The sequence below is a fragment of the Periplaneta americana genome, chromosome 16 (assembly GCF_040183065.1).
Source record: "Periplaneta americana isolate PAMFEO1 chromosome 16, P.americana_PAMFEO1_priV1, whole genome shotgun sequence".
NCBI lineage: Eukaryota > Metazoa > Arthropoda > Insecta > Blattodea > Blattidae > Periplaneta > Periplaneta americana.
In genome coordinates this window covers 157,656,410-157,672,481 of record NC_091132.1, presented here as the reverse complement: position 1 = coordinate 157,672,481, position 16,072 = coordinate 157,656,410, and the positions used below count along the sequence as shown (strand labels likewise).

General features: G+C 33.1%; 1 protein-coding gene across 4 annotated transcripts in view; it reads right to left on the bottom strand.

The window, feature by feature from the left end:
- Positions 1 to 11,946, bottom strand: part of LOC138691571 (zinc finger protein 664-like) — a 116,003-nt gene extending 104,057 nt beyond the window's left edge. Inside the window, exons 1-3 of one of the 4 annotated variants that reach the window (XM_069813665.1) lie at positions 11,640 to 11,946; positions 10,667 to 10,766; positions 4,861 to 4,998 (exon numbers count right to left, since the gene is read on the bottom strand). In XM_069813665.1, coding sequence (XP_069669766.1) covers positions 4,861 to 4,998; positions 10,667 to 10,762 — 234 coding nt within the window. In that variant the 5' untranslated portion in view covers positions 10,763 to 10,766; positions 11,640 to 11,946. The remainder of the gene's footprint in view (positions 1 to 4,860; positions 4,999 to 10,666; positions 10,767 to 11,639) is intronic. The other 3 variants (XM_069813666.1, XM_069813668.1, XM_069813664.1) reach the window with 3 other exon arrangements.
- Between the last annotated feature and the right edge of the window lie 4,126 nt (positions 11,947 to 16,072).

Sequence of the window (16,072 nt, the reverse complement as noted above, 5' to 3'; positions counted from 1 at the left end):
ATCTTTATTTTGTAGTAATTAATGTAGACTAGCAAATTGAAGCTTCTAATTTTACGTTTCTCTAAACCAGCGGTTCCCAAAGTGTGGATCGCGACCCCTTGAGAATGATAGCGAGATGATTTACAAAATAAGTAAAAACGTTTCTTATTAACATCTGTTTCGTATTTAGAAACATAAACATAAACAATATTGCACATAATAAAAATGTTTCTGTAGTTATAAAGTAAAATATAAATAAATGCGATCAAATGTGCCTGTTTTTCAGAAAGTAGCTTCTCAAATCTGGACACAGCATTCCAAACTCACAGTGAAATCATTTGAAATTTAAGGAATTTTCTCACTTTTGTTTTGATGGTGAACATAGACGAGAAAACCATTTCGCATAAATACAAGGTTGCATATATTAAAAATAAAAAAAAAATTTATATTTTTTGCAAGCTCGAGGTATTCTTGCATTTTTTTTATCCAGAATTGGTCTATGTTCCAAAAAAAAAAGTATAATTTAAACATTCCATTTCTAGATATATATTTAAATGAGATTTTCCTTCATAGTTTCTGGAATTTCAACCAGTTGGACGCAACTGCCTAAAATCGGATTCATCATCTTTGTGATAGTCTTCTTTTGAGTTTCTTCCAGAAAGTACTCATGAAGTTGTTGATTAAAATCGTGCAAACTTGGTTGCATGTCTGTAAAAACACAGTATTTGTCTATCACATGTAGCGAAATTTTCCATGAGCTCTGTAATACACTGGAATAAATCAAATATATTTGTGTCAAATTATATTGACCAGAAATCAAGTTTCTCTGTAAACCCGTTAATTTTATCTCTGGCTGTTATAATGTTAACATCTTGGCATTGCACACTATTATTCAAAACGTGTTCAGGACAATTTTATGAAAGGACTGGGTTAATCGTTTTAATCCACAGGTCTAGAGATCGAGCTTCTTTTCAAGTGATACAAACAATAACACAAACTTTTAGGCAAGAATTGGCGTTGTTATGGATGAAAAGAAGCCTAAATTATGACAGAAATCTAAATATATATATATATATATATATATATATATATCATACATATTATATATATATATATATATATATATATATATATATATATGAATAAGAAAAAATGGCCAAATGCACTGAGTGAGCTTTGGGATCACATTCTTCAACTGGAAAATAGGTTTCCATAATTTCCGATTTCTCGTCTTGTATATTAAAAGTTCTGTTCTTAACTATAAAACTCGTTTCAACACGTTACCCTAAGAAAGCCATCTTCCGTGCGATAAAGAGTATTTTCATATAACGAATCCATATCTTCACAAATTTTGCTGAAAATACGAGTTTGCAACCCCTTCCTTTGATGGAATTTACCACTTTGTATTCAACTATTATCACAGTTTAGTATATACAGTTGCGAAGCTCAATACTTACTAAATATGCAAACATAGACAGCTGAAATATGCATCCATATAGTTGCTAGCCACCAGGATCGCTACTATCGCATCACAGTCTCTTTTCCTAGCAGACGATAAAATGTATTGTACTTTTGATATCGTGTTCTTTTGAAAAATTAACACCTTCCTTCCACTATTGAAATACGAAATGCATAAGGTTTATATATTATTTTCATAAAGTATATATTATATTTTATAAACTCACCTTCCTGGATCTATCGGAAGGATAACTCTGACCTCTTTTTTCTTAGAATTTATAGTGCAACAAACGTCTCCTTGTCCCATATTATTACTCAAATTATTGTATTTTAGCCATTTACAGTTATTACAACCGATAACAAACATTTCAAAGTTTACATAAGTAAGTACTGAAAAATGTCCCCCATCAACTGCTACACACTGTTCACATCTTCTTATGAGATTGTTAATTACTTTAAGAAGTTCTGCTTCACTGATTGACTCGATTTCAGCTCCCATATAGTCTTTAAGCAAATTTATTCAAATTTCAAATTCAACTTTATTCACAATTTTCATTTGAAATGATACATATGAATATATACTCGAAATGAGCATATACTCGTGCTCGGGTACAGTCCAGTAGTCTACATAAATTTTACAGAGATCAATAATAATGTTGATGTTAGAAATAATAGTAATAAAATAATAATAATAATAATAATAATAGAAAATCCGTGACGGAGATGATACAAAGATAGTAATACAAATTAATTCATTAATAGTAGTAGTAATAATAATAATAATAATAATAATAATAATAATAATAATAATAATAATAATAATAGAATATCCGTGATGGAGATGATACAAAGATAGTAATACAAATTAATTCATTACTAATAATAATAATAATAATAATATAATAATAATAATAATAATAATAATAATATAGTCCCGACGCTGTTATTTCCGGCGTGACTCCGCCTCTTTGCTTACGTCTTAGAACGTGAAGGCTCTATAAAGTCTAGGTAGGTAGTATCGTTCGCCATTTTTGTTCTTACGTTGCCGAGCTACCATACGAGGAATCTATTTGCCACACCATTAAACATTATCATGTCGTAGCTCCTATGATAATAAATCAAACGCAATGTAATTCAGCAAATAATTGAGCGGCAAATAACGTCTTCGTGTGCTTTCTGCGAACGCCAACGAAAGAGCTAAAATGGCGGGCGATTATATTATTTATCGAGCCTTAAGATATGAATCAGTGAATCAGCGAACCACAATACGCACACGTTTAAATGTAGCCGACCTGCAACGCGATTGGCTGAAGGAAATTAGAGCGACGGGACTATAATAATAATAATAATAATAATAATAATAATAATAATAATAATAATAATAATAATAATAATAGTAATAATAATAATAATAAAACAAAAATATTTACAATAATAAAATAAATACTAAGACGGATAAAATAAAATATAAAACCACTTAGCGAGAGTTGACACAACTTAAGTAAGCACATAATAACCAGAAAAAAAAATGACGAACTCGAAAATCAACAGAAAAGTTCGTTGTATCGCAGACGACAGCAACCGCCATACTGACATTGTGTTATGCATTATTGGTAGTAAGAGGGGAGCCGAAGGTCTACGTAACTGCCATTCTGTTCGAATCTTCTCATACAATCATGGAAAGTTAATGGTGAAAAACAAAATGTCTACGAGTCAAACTGTTCCTTATTACCAGGATTAATACAAAATAATACTGAAATATATTAATCAAGTTTCAGTTATAGATCTCCCGTTTTGTGCAAGAGGTATCATATCAAAATATTTTATGAATGGCGGGGAAAATATAAATTTCAATAACTCCCTAGTGACAGAGATAGTGACAAGTACAATCAAGTGTATCTGTGGCGATGGTAAGAAATCTTTAATTGGAGGTATGCACTGTTATTAATTAAGAAAGTGATCTATATCTATATATATATATATATATATATATATATATATATATATTTATTTATCTATTATAATGTTTTATCTTATAGGTTACATGCATCACATAAATAATATAAATATTAGTAACATATAATGCTAGTAACACTTAAAATAATAATAACAAAATATGTATGCGGGTTTTTCGTATAAACCTTATTTTTGCGGGCTGCGCTCTGGTCTCTGTTCTACCTCGTGTAATTTTTCCTTTGGAAGAACATGTCTCCTCCTTGTATTTTACGATCATTTACTGAACCTGTCTGTCCGATTATTTTGGATAACCTTCTTGTAGTGGCATAAGGCACGGGGCTATTTGGAAATTTGTTACGGAAGTTCTGTCGTGTTCTCGGTCAAGATTTTCTCTATTTATGTACGTAGTAAACATATACACACGTTCAGGCAATGAAAATCGCATTGCAACAATAGCGAAGTTATTATTTATTTCCTTATCACAGGCTCTATTTCGTCTCAGGAAGAATTTATCTGCCCTGTAGACTGCCTTTCTATTTTATATCAAATTAATGCACTCATGCGCTATTTCTAATAAAACATTTGTCATATTTGAAGAGTTCACTGCAAGAATAATGGATGTCAATTTCTCGTCGAAAATGAACCAAGACTGCCAATGCATAGCTTAAGACAAATAGAATGCACATAGAGAGTTATATGGCATTAACACTGATAGTCATTGTCCAGTAATGATCGGAAAATCACAGTTAAGCTTTGAGTGCTAAGCATTTCAAACTTTCAATTGCTTCTCCTTCAAAACGTATTCCAAATGACATCCATTCAGTTCCATATTTCTTTCTGGTTCGTATTAATCTATATTTAATGCAAATTTTGACAACAACAAAAGCAATGCCTCACATCAGTCTAGCAGCCGATGTTCACTTTTTATTCATTCACGTCCCATTACGTCACTTGTGAAATCCAAAGCTGTTACATTGCTGTTCTGCAATCCACTAACTTTAAAGGTCCACTAACTAACTAAAGGAGGAATATGTTATTTATAGCTCTGCTTTCTTGCAACCCAGCATGAGTCTGGTAGCACATTCCGAGATGCTCACAGGTGAGAACCAGATAGATATTGGCAACTGATCCAATGCATAGGTAAAGGCGGTAATGGAAAAGTGTTATGAAGAATGTGAGGATCTATCAGGCATTTGTGGACTACGGCAAATTAAATTAAACTAAAACTCGAAGTGTTAAAAATTTTATCAGTGGCGATGTAAACAACAAAATTATTATGGTTTACGGAACACTGAAGACTGCAGGGTCTACGACAAAATTGAAGTAGAGAAGTTTTACGACTGACTAGAGAATGAAGAAATTTAAAGGATGAAAGCAACCATCATCATATTCCCTGGTCACCTGCCTGTAGTCAGTAAATAACAGAGAGAGAACTAGCGACCAGCACACTTCATAAACTGCACTCACCTCAGCTTCACTCTTCACGATGGGAAAGTCTACTGACACTGCAGCTTCCTCATATGTCATCTCTGATTTCACTTCATATCTGTGGTCCATACATTCTGTTTTTATTGCAGTGAAATGGAAGTCTAATAAATTTCCTTCCTGCAAAATAAAGAAAATTATTAAATGAGCAACACAAGATATAAACTTGTAGACCTACACAAAAGATCCGGGGCTATTTATAAGGTCCGTCCACACCATTATTAATACTGACGTCAACGAATGCACGTGTATGATTTTCAAAAACTTGCAACGCAACATAGAGGCCGAAATGTATTAATTAAACAAGAATTTTATTCAATCATATGACTTATTTCAATGCAAATTATGCAATTATAAATTTATATTATATATTAAAAATTGTTAATGTTTTCGCCATTCGGTATGGCATCTTTAGACATTGATCATTAGAGACATTGAATCAAAACTGTAGTGAAGATTTTTACATTATATCAAAATATATATTGTTGATGTCGATATTAAAAACATAAAAAAAAGGTGAAATACTTAATTGTACAAATTTAAATCATAATTTCAAATACGTACATTTGATCGGAATTAAGTTAAGTAACCATATCATATTACGCTAAAATAAATGTACTTGAATACTGTAAATAAAATGCGTATAAAACTTATATTACTATATTATAATAATTTAAACAGAATGCAAAAATTGTGTTTGAATGTGTTACGTACCTGAAAAAATGGTTATGGACTACTATTTATATGTCTAGAATTATTAAATATGCACATTTTTACAAAAACAGAATAAGACTAAATTACAACCAATCATATCAAAGTCATTTAATTGACTACGATGCGACTACTATTTGCAGACGAGAAGTTGTTCAAGTGTGTTGATTATGAAATATATTACGAATCCAATTCAATCAATCATAAATGTTGTATTTAACTGTGTTATGTAATTCAAAAGATGTGGTTATCAGTTATGGTATATTGTACAGTGAAACCTCCCTAAACGGACACCTCCTTATAGCGGACACTTCTTCTTAACGGACGATTTTATCGGTCCGTAGGTCAATATATCGAAACTCCACATTAATTAACCTCTTTAAGACGGACACCCTCTATTACGGACACGGACACAAAATATGTACCAAAAATGACGATCAAAACCTCTCTTAATGGACACTGTTTAAAAAATATTGGAATAAATGTACATTGGAACATAACGTATTATGAGTAAACGTATTTTTGAAGCAGCCTGTACCACAGTACTTTCACTCAGGCTTCTCAGGAGGCTTGACTCTCACCCCTCTCATAGTCCGCAAACCTAACGGGACCGACTGCTATTATGTGTGAGGAATACAGTAACTTGACAGAGGGATCGTATTTTTCTAGTAAAGAGAGACAAAAATATTTGACTCTGTTTTTCTTGTAAGGTTGGTGAAAACCGATCTTAATAGGACTAAACAAAGTGTGCCAAGGTCACACTAGTGGTTGAAAAATCCCTTACCTCGTTTTTTATAGTCTGCAGCAACAAACGAATTGGCAAGTACGTGTTTGTGATGGCTCCGTGTAAATCTTTGACTTTAAAAGAAAAGGTAGACATGATCGACTATCATAGGCGTGAAGAGTGCAGAGTAAGAAAACTATCGGAAGTGTTCAAGATAGGGAAAACACAGGCAGCAGAAATTGTGAAGAAACAAGACGAGCTTCTCAGGGATTGACACCTTAATGGCAATGAGCAGCGCATCCGACAGTTTCAAAGTGGGAGTGGTGCCCTTATTAACAAGGCTGTCATAGAGTGGTTCAGCAGAATCAGAAGTCAAAATGTTCCTGTATCGGAACCAATGATTGAAACCAAAGTGTTAGAATTCGCAGCTGAATTGGGTGATTCCGAATTCAAAGCTTCGAATGGCTGGCTTGAAAAATTCACAAAGCGTCATGACATTAAATTCAGGTCTATTTGTGGGGAATCGTCTAGTGTTGATATGGAGACTGTTACCAGCTGGGAGGGAAAGTTGCCTTCACTCATCAGTGGTTATTCTCCTGAGAACATTTTTAATGCTGATGAGACAGGGTTGTTCTTTCGTGCTTTACCCGATAAAACTGTGTTTCAAAGGACAACCTTGTGCTGGAGGTAAAGTGGCTAAGGAACGACTAACCATACTGTTTTGCGCAAGTATGAGTGGAGAACGTGAGAAACCCCTCGTCATAGGCAAGTCGTTAAAACCACGTTGTTTTAAGAACATGGATGTAACGAAGTTCGGCGTGGATTGGAAAGCGAACAGAACAGTATGGATGACGAGAGAGATAATGACGGAATGGCTGGAACAACTGGATAGGAAAATGATGCGTCAAAATAGAAAAGTGTTGCTGTTTCTAGATAACGCCACTTCACATCCAGACATCAAATTGAACAATGTCAAGTTCATGTTTTTCCCACCCAATGTCACATCCCTCTCTCAACCATTAGACCAAGGAGTGATCCAAAACTTTAAAGTGAAATACAGACAGTTAGTATTGAAGCACATTGTTTCAAGACTTGATGAAGATGGAACATCACTTCAAAGTCTTACGAAAGAACTGAATGTTTTCCAAGCAATTTGTTGGATAACAAATTCATGGAAACAAGTTTCAACAACAACAATTCAGAGTTGCTTTCGGAAAGCTGGTTTCCCTGCTGGTAATGCTGAAATGAATGTGGAGTCAGATATTTCTGACGAAATGAACACCACACAGAACCTCATAAATAGTCCAGGATACACCATCGGTGTGAATGATTATGTTTGCATCGATCTGGATATTCTAACTGAATGTTCTAGTGAAGATGCAAAAATGATCCTTCAGTCCATTCAGGAAAATGAAAATGGTGACGATGACAACCATGACAGTGATGACGACGATTATGTTGGTGGTGATGTAGAAATTGTCAACAGCAGTGATGTTCCACCAATAGTGTCTTATAGTGAAGCGCTGGATTGTGTTAAGCGGTTAAAGCAGTTCTACAGTGCAAAGGAAGATGAAAACGGATTGAGAGTGGTACAAGACTTAATCATACATAATGAGAGCATTACTGTGAAACCAAAATGTACCAAACAAACAAACAAACAAACATTGCAAGTTTTTTTAAAGAAGTGAATGTGAAATACTGTATTGTGTTTTAAATGTTATCAGTGTATGTGCCGATGTGTTTATGTGTTAAATGTACATAGAAGCTGGAATTCCTGTTTTTCATGTGAGTACAATACTAGTGTATAATAATTACTATAAACTTAATAGAGCATGTATTACAATTTTGATTTCAGCATTCAATTCAATAGTTAGTTTTATATAAGAGTATATTGATAATGTCCTTACTATAACAGTTTTATATTATAAAAGCTTTTTCCTTAAAAACCTCTCTTATGCGGACACCTCTCCATAACGGACACTTTTTGCAGTCCCTATGGTGTCCGTTATAGAGAGGTTTCACTGTATTATACTTAACGCAAGATTTAAAATTAAACTTAATAAATTAACTTACATTTAACCATATCACAAAAAAGAACACGCCTAACGAAGAGTTAAAAACCCTCCAAAAAGACTATCCAACTCAAAAAGCAGTAGCAATGCCCAGTAAATGATCTAAGAGGCCCGATTAGGATTCAAGAACTCCTGCTTATATAAAACAACTCAAAGAAACACAGAGTAGGTAGCGCTACGGATCAGACTGTGTCAGTCATAGTGTTACAGCCTTCAAGATGGCAGTAGTTTGTCATCGCCGACGAAACAGAAGCAGCTTGAACTTATTTATTCATTTGTTATTGAATATAACAGGCAAAGCCCAATTACAAAGTTCAAGACTGACAAACTAATTTATAAACATAAACATGGAAAAGAAAACATTTCCTTATTAAGAACGAAAGGAAAATATAACAGAGAGAAAGAAAATAAAATGAAATCAAGGTGTGAAAGTAGCTTCAAATTAACTAAAAACATATTTTGGAAAATATGAAAAATTATTCTCTATATTGAAAAATTCATATTGAAAATATCAACATTCGAATGAAGATATAACTTGTTGTATAATTGTAACATTTGGATATCTGTGGAATTTTTGTGCGATTCAGTATTTGCCTTTGGTATGAAAAATAAATTTCGAAATTTTGTATTATGCTTGCGTGCATATGTTATATAATAAAATAAAGCAACACAGTATCATTTATTGTTACTAATTTTATAAAGAATGTTTAAAGATTGGGAATTTCGTCTAATTTGCAAACTAGTAAAATAGAAATGTTGAAGCATTCTAGCATAACTCTCACAAGTAGGATAATTATTACAAAATCGATAATATAACCAGTTTAGAAATTTATTTTGTATTTTTTTCTAGTAACAGAAAATATTTGTTAGTAACTGGCTTCCAGATAACAGCAGCATACTCTAATTTATATCCAACAATGGAATTATACTAAATTATTATAGTTTTGATTTTAAATTTACAAGATTTCTCATAACAAAACTTAAACTTTTGTAGTACAAAATTATAACATTAATAATATGACTATGAAATCTATAATTTATGCTAAATAATATACCTAAATCTTTATGTTTCTGCAGGTAAAACTTTGGCTCTATTTTATATGAATATTTGTGCTTTTGAATTTTGAAAATGTCATAAGTATACACTTCTTAATATTAAATAGCAATTAGTATTAACACCCAAAATATGTAAGTTTGTAATATTTTTTTAAGTACCTTAAAATCAGATATAGGTTTAATTTCTTTATCGAATTAATATCATCGGCAAATAATAAAATTTTAGAATGTTGTACACAATTCACGATATCATTAACAAACGATAAAAACAATAATGGACGAAGATTAAAAGCTTGAGCTCATGGAAAATTTAATGAGGCAGTGAATGCTACAGTTGTAGATCAAACACTGTCATACTTCCTAAACTACAAATTTGTTCAGGAAACCATATGGATAAACCAAGAAATTGAAACAGCAAATACTGGCTCATCCAGGAAGTTGACAGACTTGCGAAGTTTGGGAGGATTCGGATCTGAAAGTTGTTGTTTCCACACAGATAATGGCTTACCTGAGAGCACTGATCTTGACTTGCTGATTTACAACAGAGTTGACAAAATAACGTTTACCTATACCTGAGCTCTTGTCGGTTGTGTATTTCAAATGAAGCCGAATGAAGCCAGCTTGAGCAAAAATAAACACTTCTAGAAATTATATGTTGCAAGATCCCTCGTTCTTGTTCACGTTCATTGACCCTTCAATAACATTGATATGCTGTTTAGCAGTTATCTGAACTTGATGCAATATGTACTGTTACTTAACACCATACATATTGGACAGATAACAAGAAAAATATATCACATATACACAATACACTATAGTAACTTATTCCATAATTGAGACATCTGGCCGACGTCTACAGATGACCACAAGGATTCAGAATACAAAACAAATGTTAATGTTATAGCTAAAAGATATAACTGATTCAGTTTTAAAATGCTTCAGAGTTATTCTAAAAATCGATGGAATTACAAAAATCCCCAGATCTACATATATTTATAATAGTTCTCCTGAAGATACGTATTCACATAACTTGTTTGTAAAAATATGTGTTTTAATGTGAAATAAAATTATATATTTACGATTGGCATATCACATTCACAAGTTTCAACTTCGTTTATTGTCTTTCACCACGTTCAAGAAAAATATTTTGTTACTTTGGTATAACCTCCCCAGTTATAAATGAAGAATTTAGAAGAAAAAAAAAAAGTAATTGCTCTCAATATACCTCAGATAAAAGCTTCCCCTCTTCTGTATCAGCGTTATCACTTGTTTCTATAGCAAGTGGGTCGGAGTCAGGTTCCATCTTCATCAAGTCATCCATTAGACTGAAAAACGAAATTAAATTATTTAAACTGGCAGAATGTGAGCGATTCGGATAGACTTACTGGTTTGGTAAGTAATAATTCAGCCCGAGGGGCGTATTTTGCGGGCTACCGGCAGTAGCCCAAGGAAATTACAAAAGAAAAAGTTTATAATATAACATAATGTAATAATGTTGTATTATTAGTTTTACCACAATAATTAAAATTAAAGTAATTGTTAGATATATTTTGTGTAATAATAGGGTCAGCGGTAGCCCAAACCTTTTAACCAGTATACGCCACATTCTACATCTGCGTAGACTGAGTATTTCTATGTATGCGAGCGCGAACATATACAGCACTAATTAACACAAAAACAAAGGAAAGTGTAGATGAGCATGTAAGTCTATGGAAAAGTTACAGTAATTGTTTTACAAAACAAGCCGTACGATTCACGACATAGTTTATCACAAAGTTTCACATGTGATCTGCTGATTCGAACGGAATCACTGTGAGGTTCTATGTCAAATCTGAGGTACAATTTAATATCGCCGTGGTCCCTAATAATTGATATGGCATCATTTTTAGAATATAAGAAACAAACATGAATAATATTTACCGTTCTGAAAAATAAAATAGAAAATAATCGTAATAATAATAAAAACTGCATACAATAGAAATTTATCCCCAATTTCAAACTGGTAAGCGTGTAACACAAAGAGAATACATGTAATAGATAATTTGAACCTTACGGAATAATTAATATTTATACGAAATTTCAAACTGGTAAGAATGTAATACAAAGAGAATTATGGAATAATTAATTACACGTTTTAAAATATAAATATGTACCTGTACCCCTTTTTTACAGCAATATGCTAAGAATTAAATACATACCTCTAGGACAAGTAGATGTATACCACAGTGGATTGCAAGCCATGCAATGCGTAGGTTATGTCACGGTCTTCTTGCTACAAAAGAGCTTTTAGATGGCAATAGAATGAATCTAGTGGGCTGTGATCGGAAACGTGAACGCCAAAGTTGAAACTTGGCTAACTCTCTGTTCCCGATCCCGGACTCCGGCAAGCTTTTCGTTAATTGTGAATGCTCACATTTAAATGTACACATTTCAACAATTTATCGTTTTCGTAACGATTCTAGTTTCCGGTTTATTGTGAACCAGCCTTTACATATTCCGGCGTTTCTTCTTGTGATCCTTACGTCAGCTTCTCTAACGACTCCCCCACCCTATGTTACGTGGTAGCTATTGCGTCACGTCTATAGAAATCAGGAGTGGATACAACCAACGAGCACAGAATACAAAAGAGTAGACACTAGCATCTTAATACCATTGGACGGAGTGAAGCCGGTTTGATGGACCTGACGCCATCTTGTTGCTACCAAAACATTGCAAAATAGCTATTACGTTATAGAAGATCTTATGATAATAAGAATTCCATATGTCCCTAATTTCTTGTAGGACTCACACTTTCTTGTTTGTTTCGTAATACAGAATCGCTATGCACGTATTTTTAGCAAAAATTACGGGTAATTTCCTAGAAGACGGGCAAAATCCAACATGGCTGACGAAAACTAACAAAACCGTTCTGCCAACTATGAAGTCCAAATGTCACCAAACATCACAAAATCAAAGATGAAAAATCAAATATATATTCGTATTTTTAAAGAAGAACAAGCCCTCCAAAAAATGAAAATATATTTAATTTTTCGCCTTTGATTTTTTTTGGCGTTTCGTGGCATTCGAACTTCATAGTTGGTAGTACTTTTCTGGTAGTTTTCGTCCGCACTTTATCCCCAAAAATCACAAAAACACAAAACATAATAATTTATCACCTTATCAAATAAAATTCAATTCTCATTGACGTCTTCATCGACAACCACTTCACTTCCAATATAAATGACACAGGCTTTAAGGCAATCTAAACTTAAACCATGCAAGCAACAAAGAACTAAACTAACACTTTGTCGTACAGTCAACTGTGCATAAATAAACCACGTCTTTACACTAAATGAAATTCTCTTCGAACACTTATTACACCATAACATCTACAGAAAATTCAGTAAGTAATTTCTTTAAACCACAGAAAAAACAGTTTTCTCCTCAACATTCAACACAATCCTTAATCACCAGCGAAAGAACTAAACCAAAATCGACACAAAATTTAATCAATAATTTCAGAACACGGATTCCTTCCTTTCCCTCTTACTTCAAAATTCCAACCTTGTCCACACAAAATAAATTATTGGCACCTTTTCGTAAGCATGATGATGCTCATTCGACAAATGCAGACAAATCTACAATGTAACATTACTCACGTCAAACAACCAAGAACAACTGATAACGTCATTATCCATTCAAAATTAACGGAAATTCTAGAACAAATGACAACTATAGCCAATCAAATTAAAAGAAAATCACGGCGACACCTAGTATAAAAAACCTAGTACTAACATGTAAAAGTCACTAAAAGATCACTAACATTTAACTCTGAAATAAAAAAGTTGGTAATACGTACTATATTCAACCAAGTGCCCGTCTTCTATGAAATTACCAAATTACGAAACTGTCATCGATAAATCACATATATACAGGTTATTTAAATTGGCAGCTCTTCAAATTGCAGTATGGTATTTAATAGATAATCTGGAAGGTTAAACAAACAATAATGATAAAAGAAGGAAGATAACAGTTTGACCTTATTTTGCTACTAGTCCAATAAAAATGCTACCCTATAATAATTACTTTTATAGGTTGATCCATTTGCTTCGATTTAATAATGGAACTTGCTTCTTAACGCAAATTATCATTCTCTTCCTTTTGCCAGTATTTCGTATAGATGTCCCGATTTTGTTTAGAGAAAAAATGGAATGCTCTTAACCATATAATATTTGATAGGCTCTTCGTTTATAGTATATAATTAGATTGTAACGGCGAACAAAAGTGAAGTTTTATTACCAAGTAGGTCAAGTCAGTTCACGACCGAGTTAATGAAGCTACTAAGTCTGTAAAGCATAAGTCTGATTTCGTGATTATAAAAATTAATTACAATAATATTAATACACTATTTCTTTTTCTTCATCAAACGAATACGTGCATTCGGTTTAAGAGAAACCTCGGTACACCCGTTTTCTATAGCACTCGACACAAACTTCCAACATGGGTTGTTAGGTTAGCTTCGCTCGTAAATGCTAAGTCTGCAAAGCATGTCTGATTTCGTTATTATAAAAATTAATTACAATAATATTAATACACTCTTTCTTTTTCATCAAAAGAATACGTGCATTCGGTTGAAGAGAAACCTCGTTACACCCATTTTCTATAGCACGCGACACAAACTTCCAACTTGCGTTGTTAATGTTATGTTTTATTTAACGACGCTCGCAACTGCAGAGGTTATATCAGCGTCGCCGGATGTGCCGGAATTTTGTCCCGCAGGAGTTCTTTTACATGCCAGTAAATCTACTGACATGAGCCTGTCGCATTTAAGCACACTTAAATGCCATCAACCTGGCCCGGGATCGAACCCGCAACCTTGGGTATAGAAGGCCAGCGCTATACCAACTTGCCAACCAGGTCGACTTCTTGCGTTGTTAGGTTAGCTTCGCTCGTAAATGCTAAGTTTACAAAGCGTGTCTGATTTAGTGATTATAGAAATTAATTACAATAATATCAATACACTAATCCTTTCTCTTAATCAAACAAATACGTGAACAATACGAATCTAACCGACTAACTTAGGCTAAACCATTCATTACCGTATCTAGCCTACCGCTAATAAGTACATTTCACACATGCATATTTACCCGTGAAAAGTTATTCCAGGAATTTTTTTTGAAAACCTGTTTGTGCAGCCATACGCAGAACATGTAGGCTTATTGAAATTAGTTAATTTATTAATTAAAACAACGATGCAACATCACAATCAACTGCCCATGTGCTAACCGGGAGCCCAATGTTTTGGTAGCATCATAATGGCGGCTGTCCACAAAAGCGGCTTCACCTCCAAGCTGTTTATATCTACTCTATGCATTCTGTGCTCGTTGGATACAACTTCTGAAGGAGGAGATTTTTCTGACTGTACGTTTAAGTTTGCCATTAGCAGTAGAAGCAGAGCATAGTGCACTGGGGTACGAAATTGACAGTTTCTGTCTATTCTTATATTGAAGTTCATACTATCATTTTCTAGAATTCTTTGATGTATTTCAAAAAAAAAGATAGTCCAGGAAAAAAATGGTAACGAATATAATCACTTTGAGGTCGATATAAGACTTTAAAATAACAATTTTTACTTAGAGTTAGGAGTGTCTGTACACGCCTATGATGAGCTACAGATACTCCACATTGCTGTCTTGTAGCGGCAGGTAAATGTCTAGTATACATTTGATTACGTTGCTCTAGGACCATATGGAGAGCACTGAGAGTAGATAAAGCAATTTCTTATCACGTGTCAATTACAATTATAAAACTACAAACAGAATGAGACAAATAATTAATCAGATTTAACTTTTTGAATCTCGAAGAGTAAATAACAGTGTTGATAAGAAATTATCAAAAGTCTTCAGCCAATGTGTCCATACTTCATTAGCTGAATTAGAAAGAGGATCAGCGTCATCTGGTGTGAAATATTTATCCATAATGAATATAGTTATTTATTGTTTAAATTGTAATGAAAATACATACCGTACTGTAAAATATTTGTTCATGATTTGGTCAACAAGAGCTCTAGGCCTATATACGTTTTAAGTAGTATAACCAAACTGTTCCTAACAGTATGATAGTAACTGAGAAACAAACAAGTGAACATAAGCAGGTTCCTAAGTAAGATATCATTTCTCCCACATGTTTTTACATTTCGTATTGTTCAAGTATATTACATCGGTGCTAGTTCACACAAAGAATATTCACCCAAATGAAATTTCACCCAAGCACAATTGACGCACCGATAAATATGCCAAAAGAAATTAACACAAGAGAAATTTAGAACAAAAAAAAAAAAATTGACATATACAGCATTTATTTTTTTTTATAATTTTTTAAAAATTGATATTGCAATAATTTAGGTGTAACGAAGTTTTGAATGGTTTACATATTTCCTGAAAAACTTTCGGCCTATTTTATTGCAGAAACCGAGTCTTGGATGGATTTATTCAGATTTGAATGTTCTAACCACAGGCACGCAAGTATTCAGCTACACGTCCTTCATCTTTGAATTCAGCATAACTTTGTGAATATTTTGCAGCCTTATATTTAAGCTTTTATATTTTCGTTTTTATGCTTCTTTTACTCTTCGTCCTAGGTCCAAATCCTG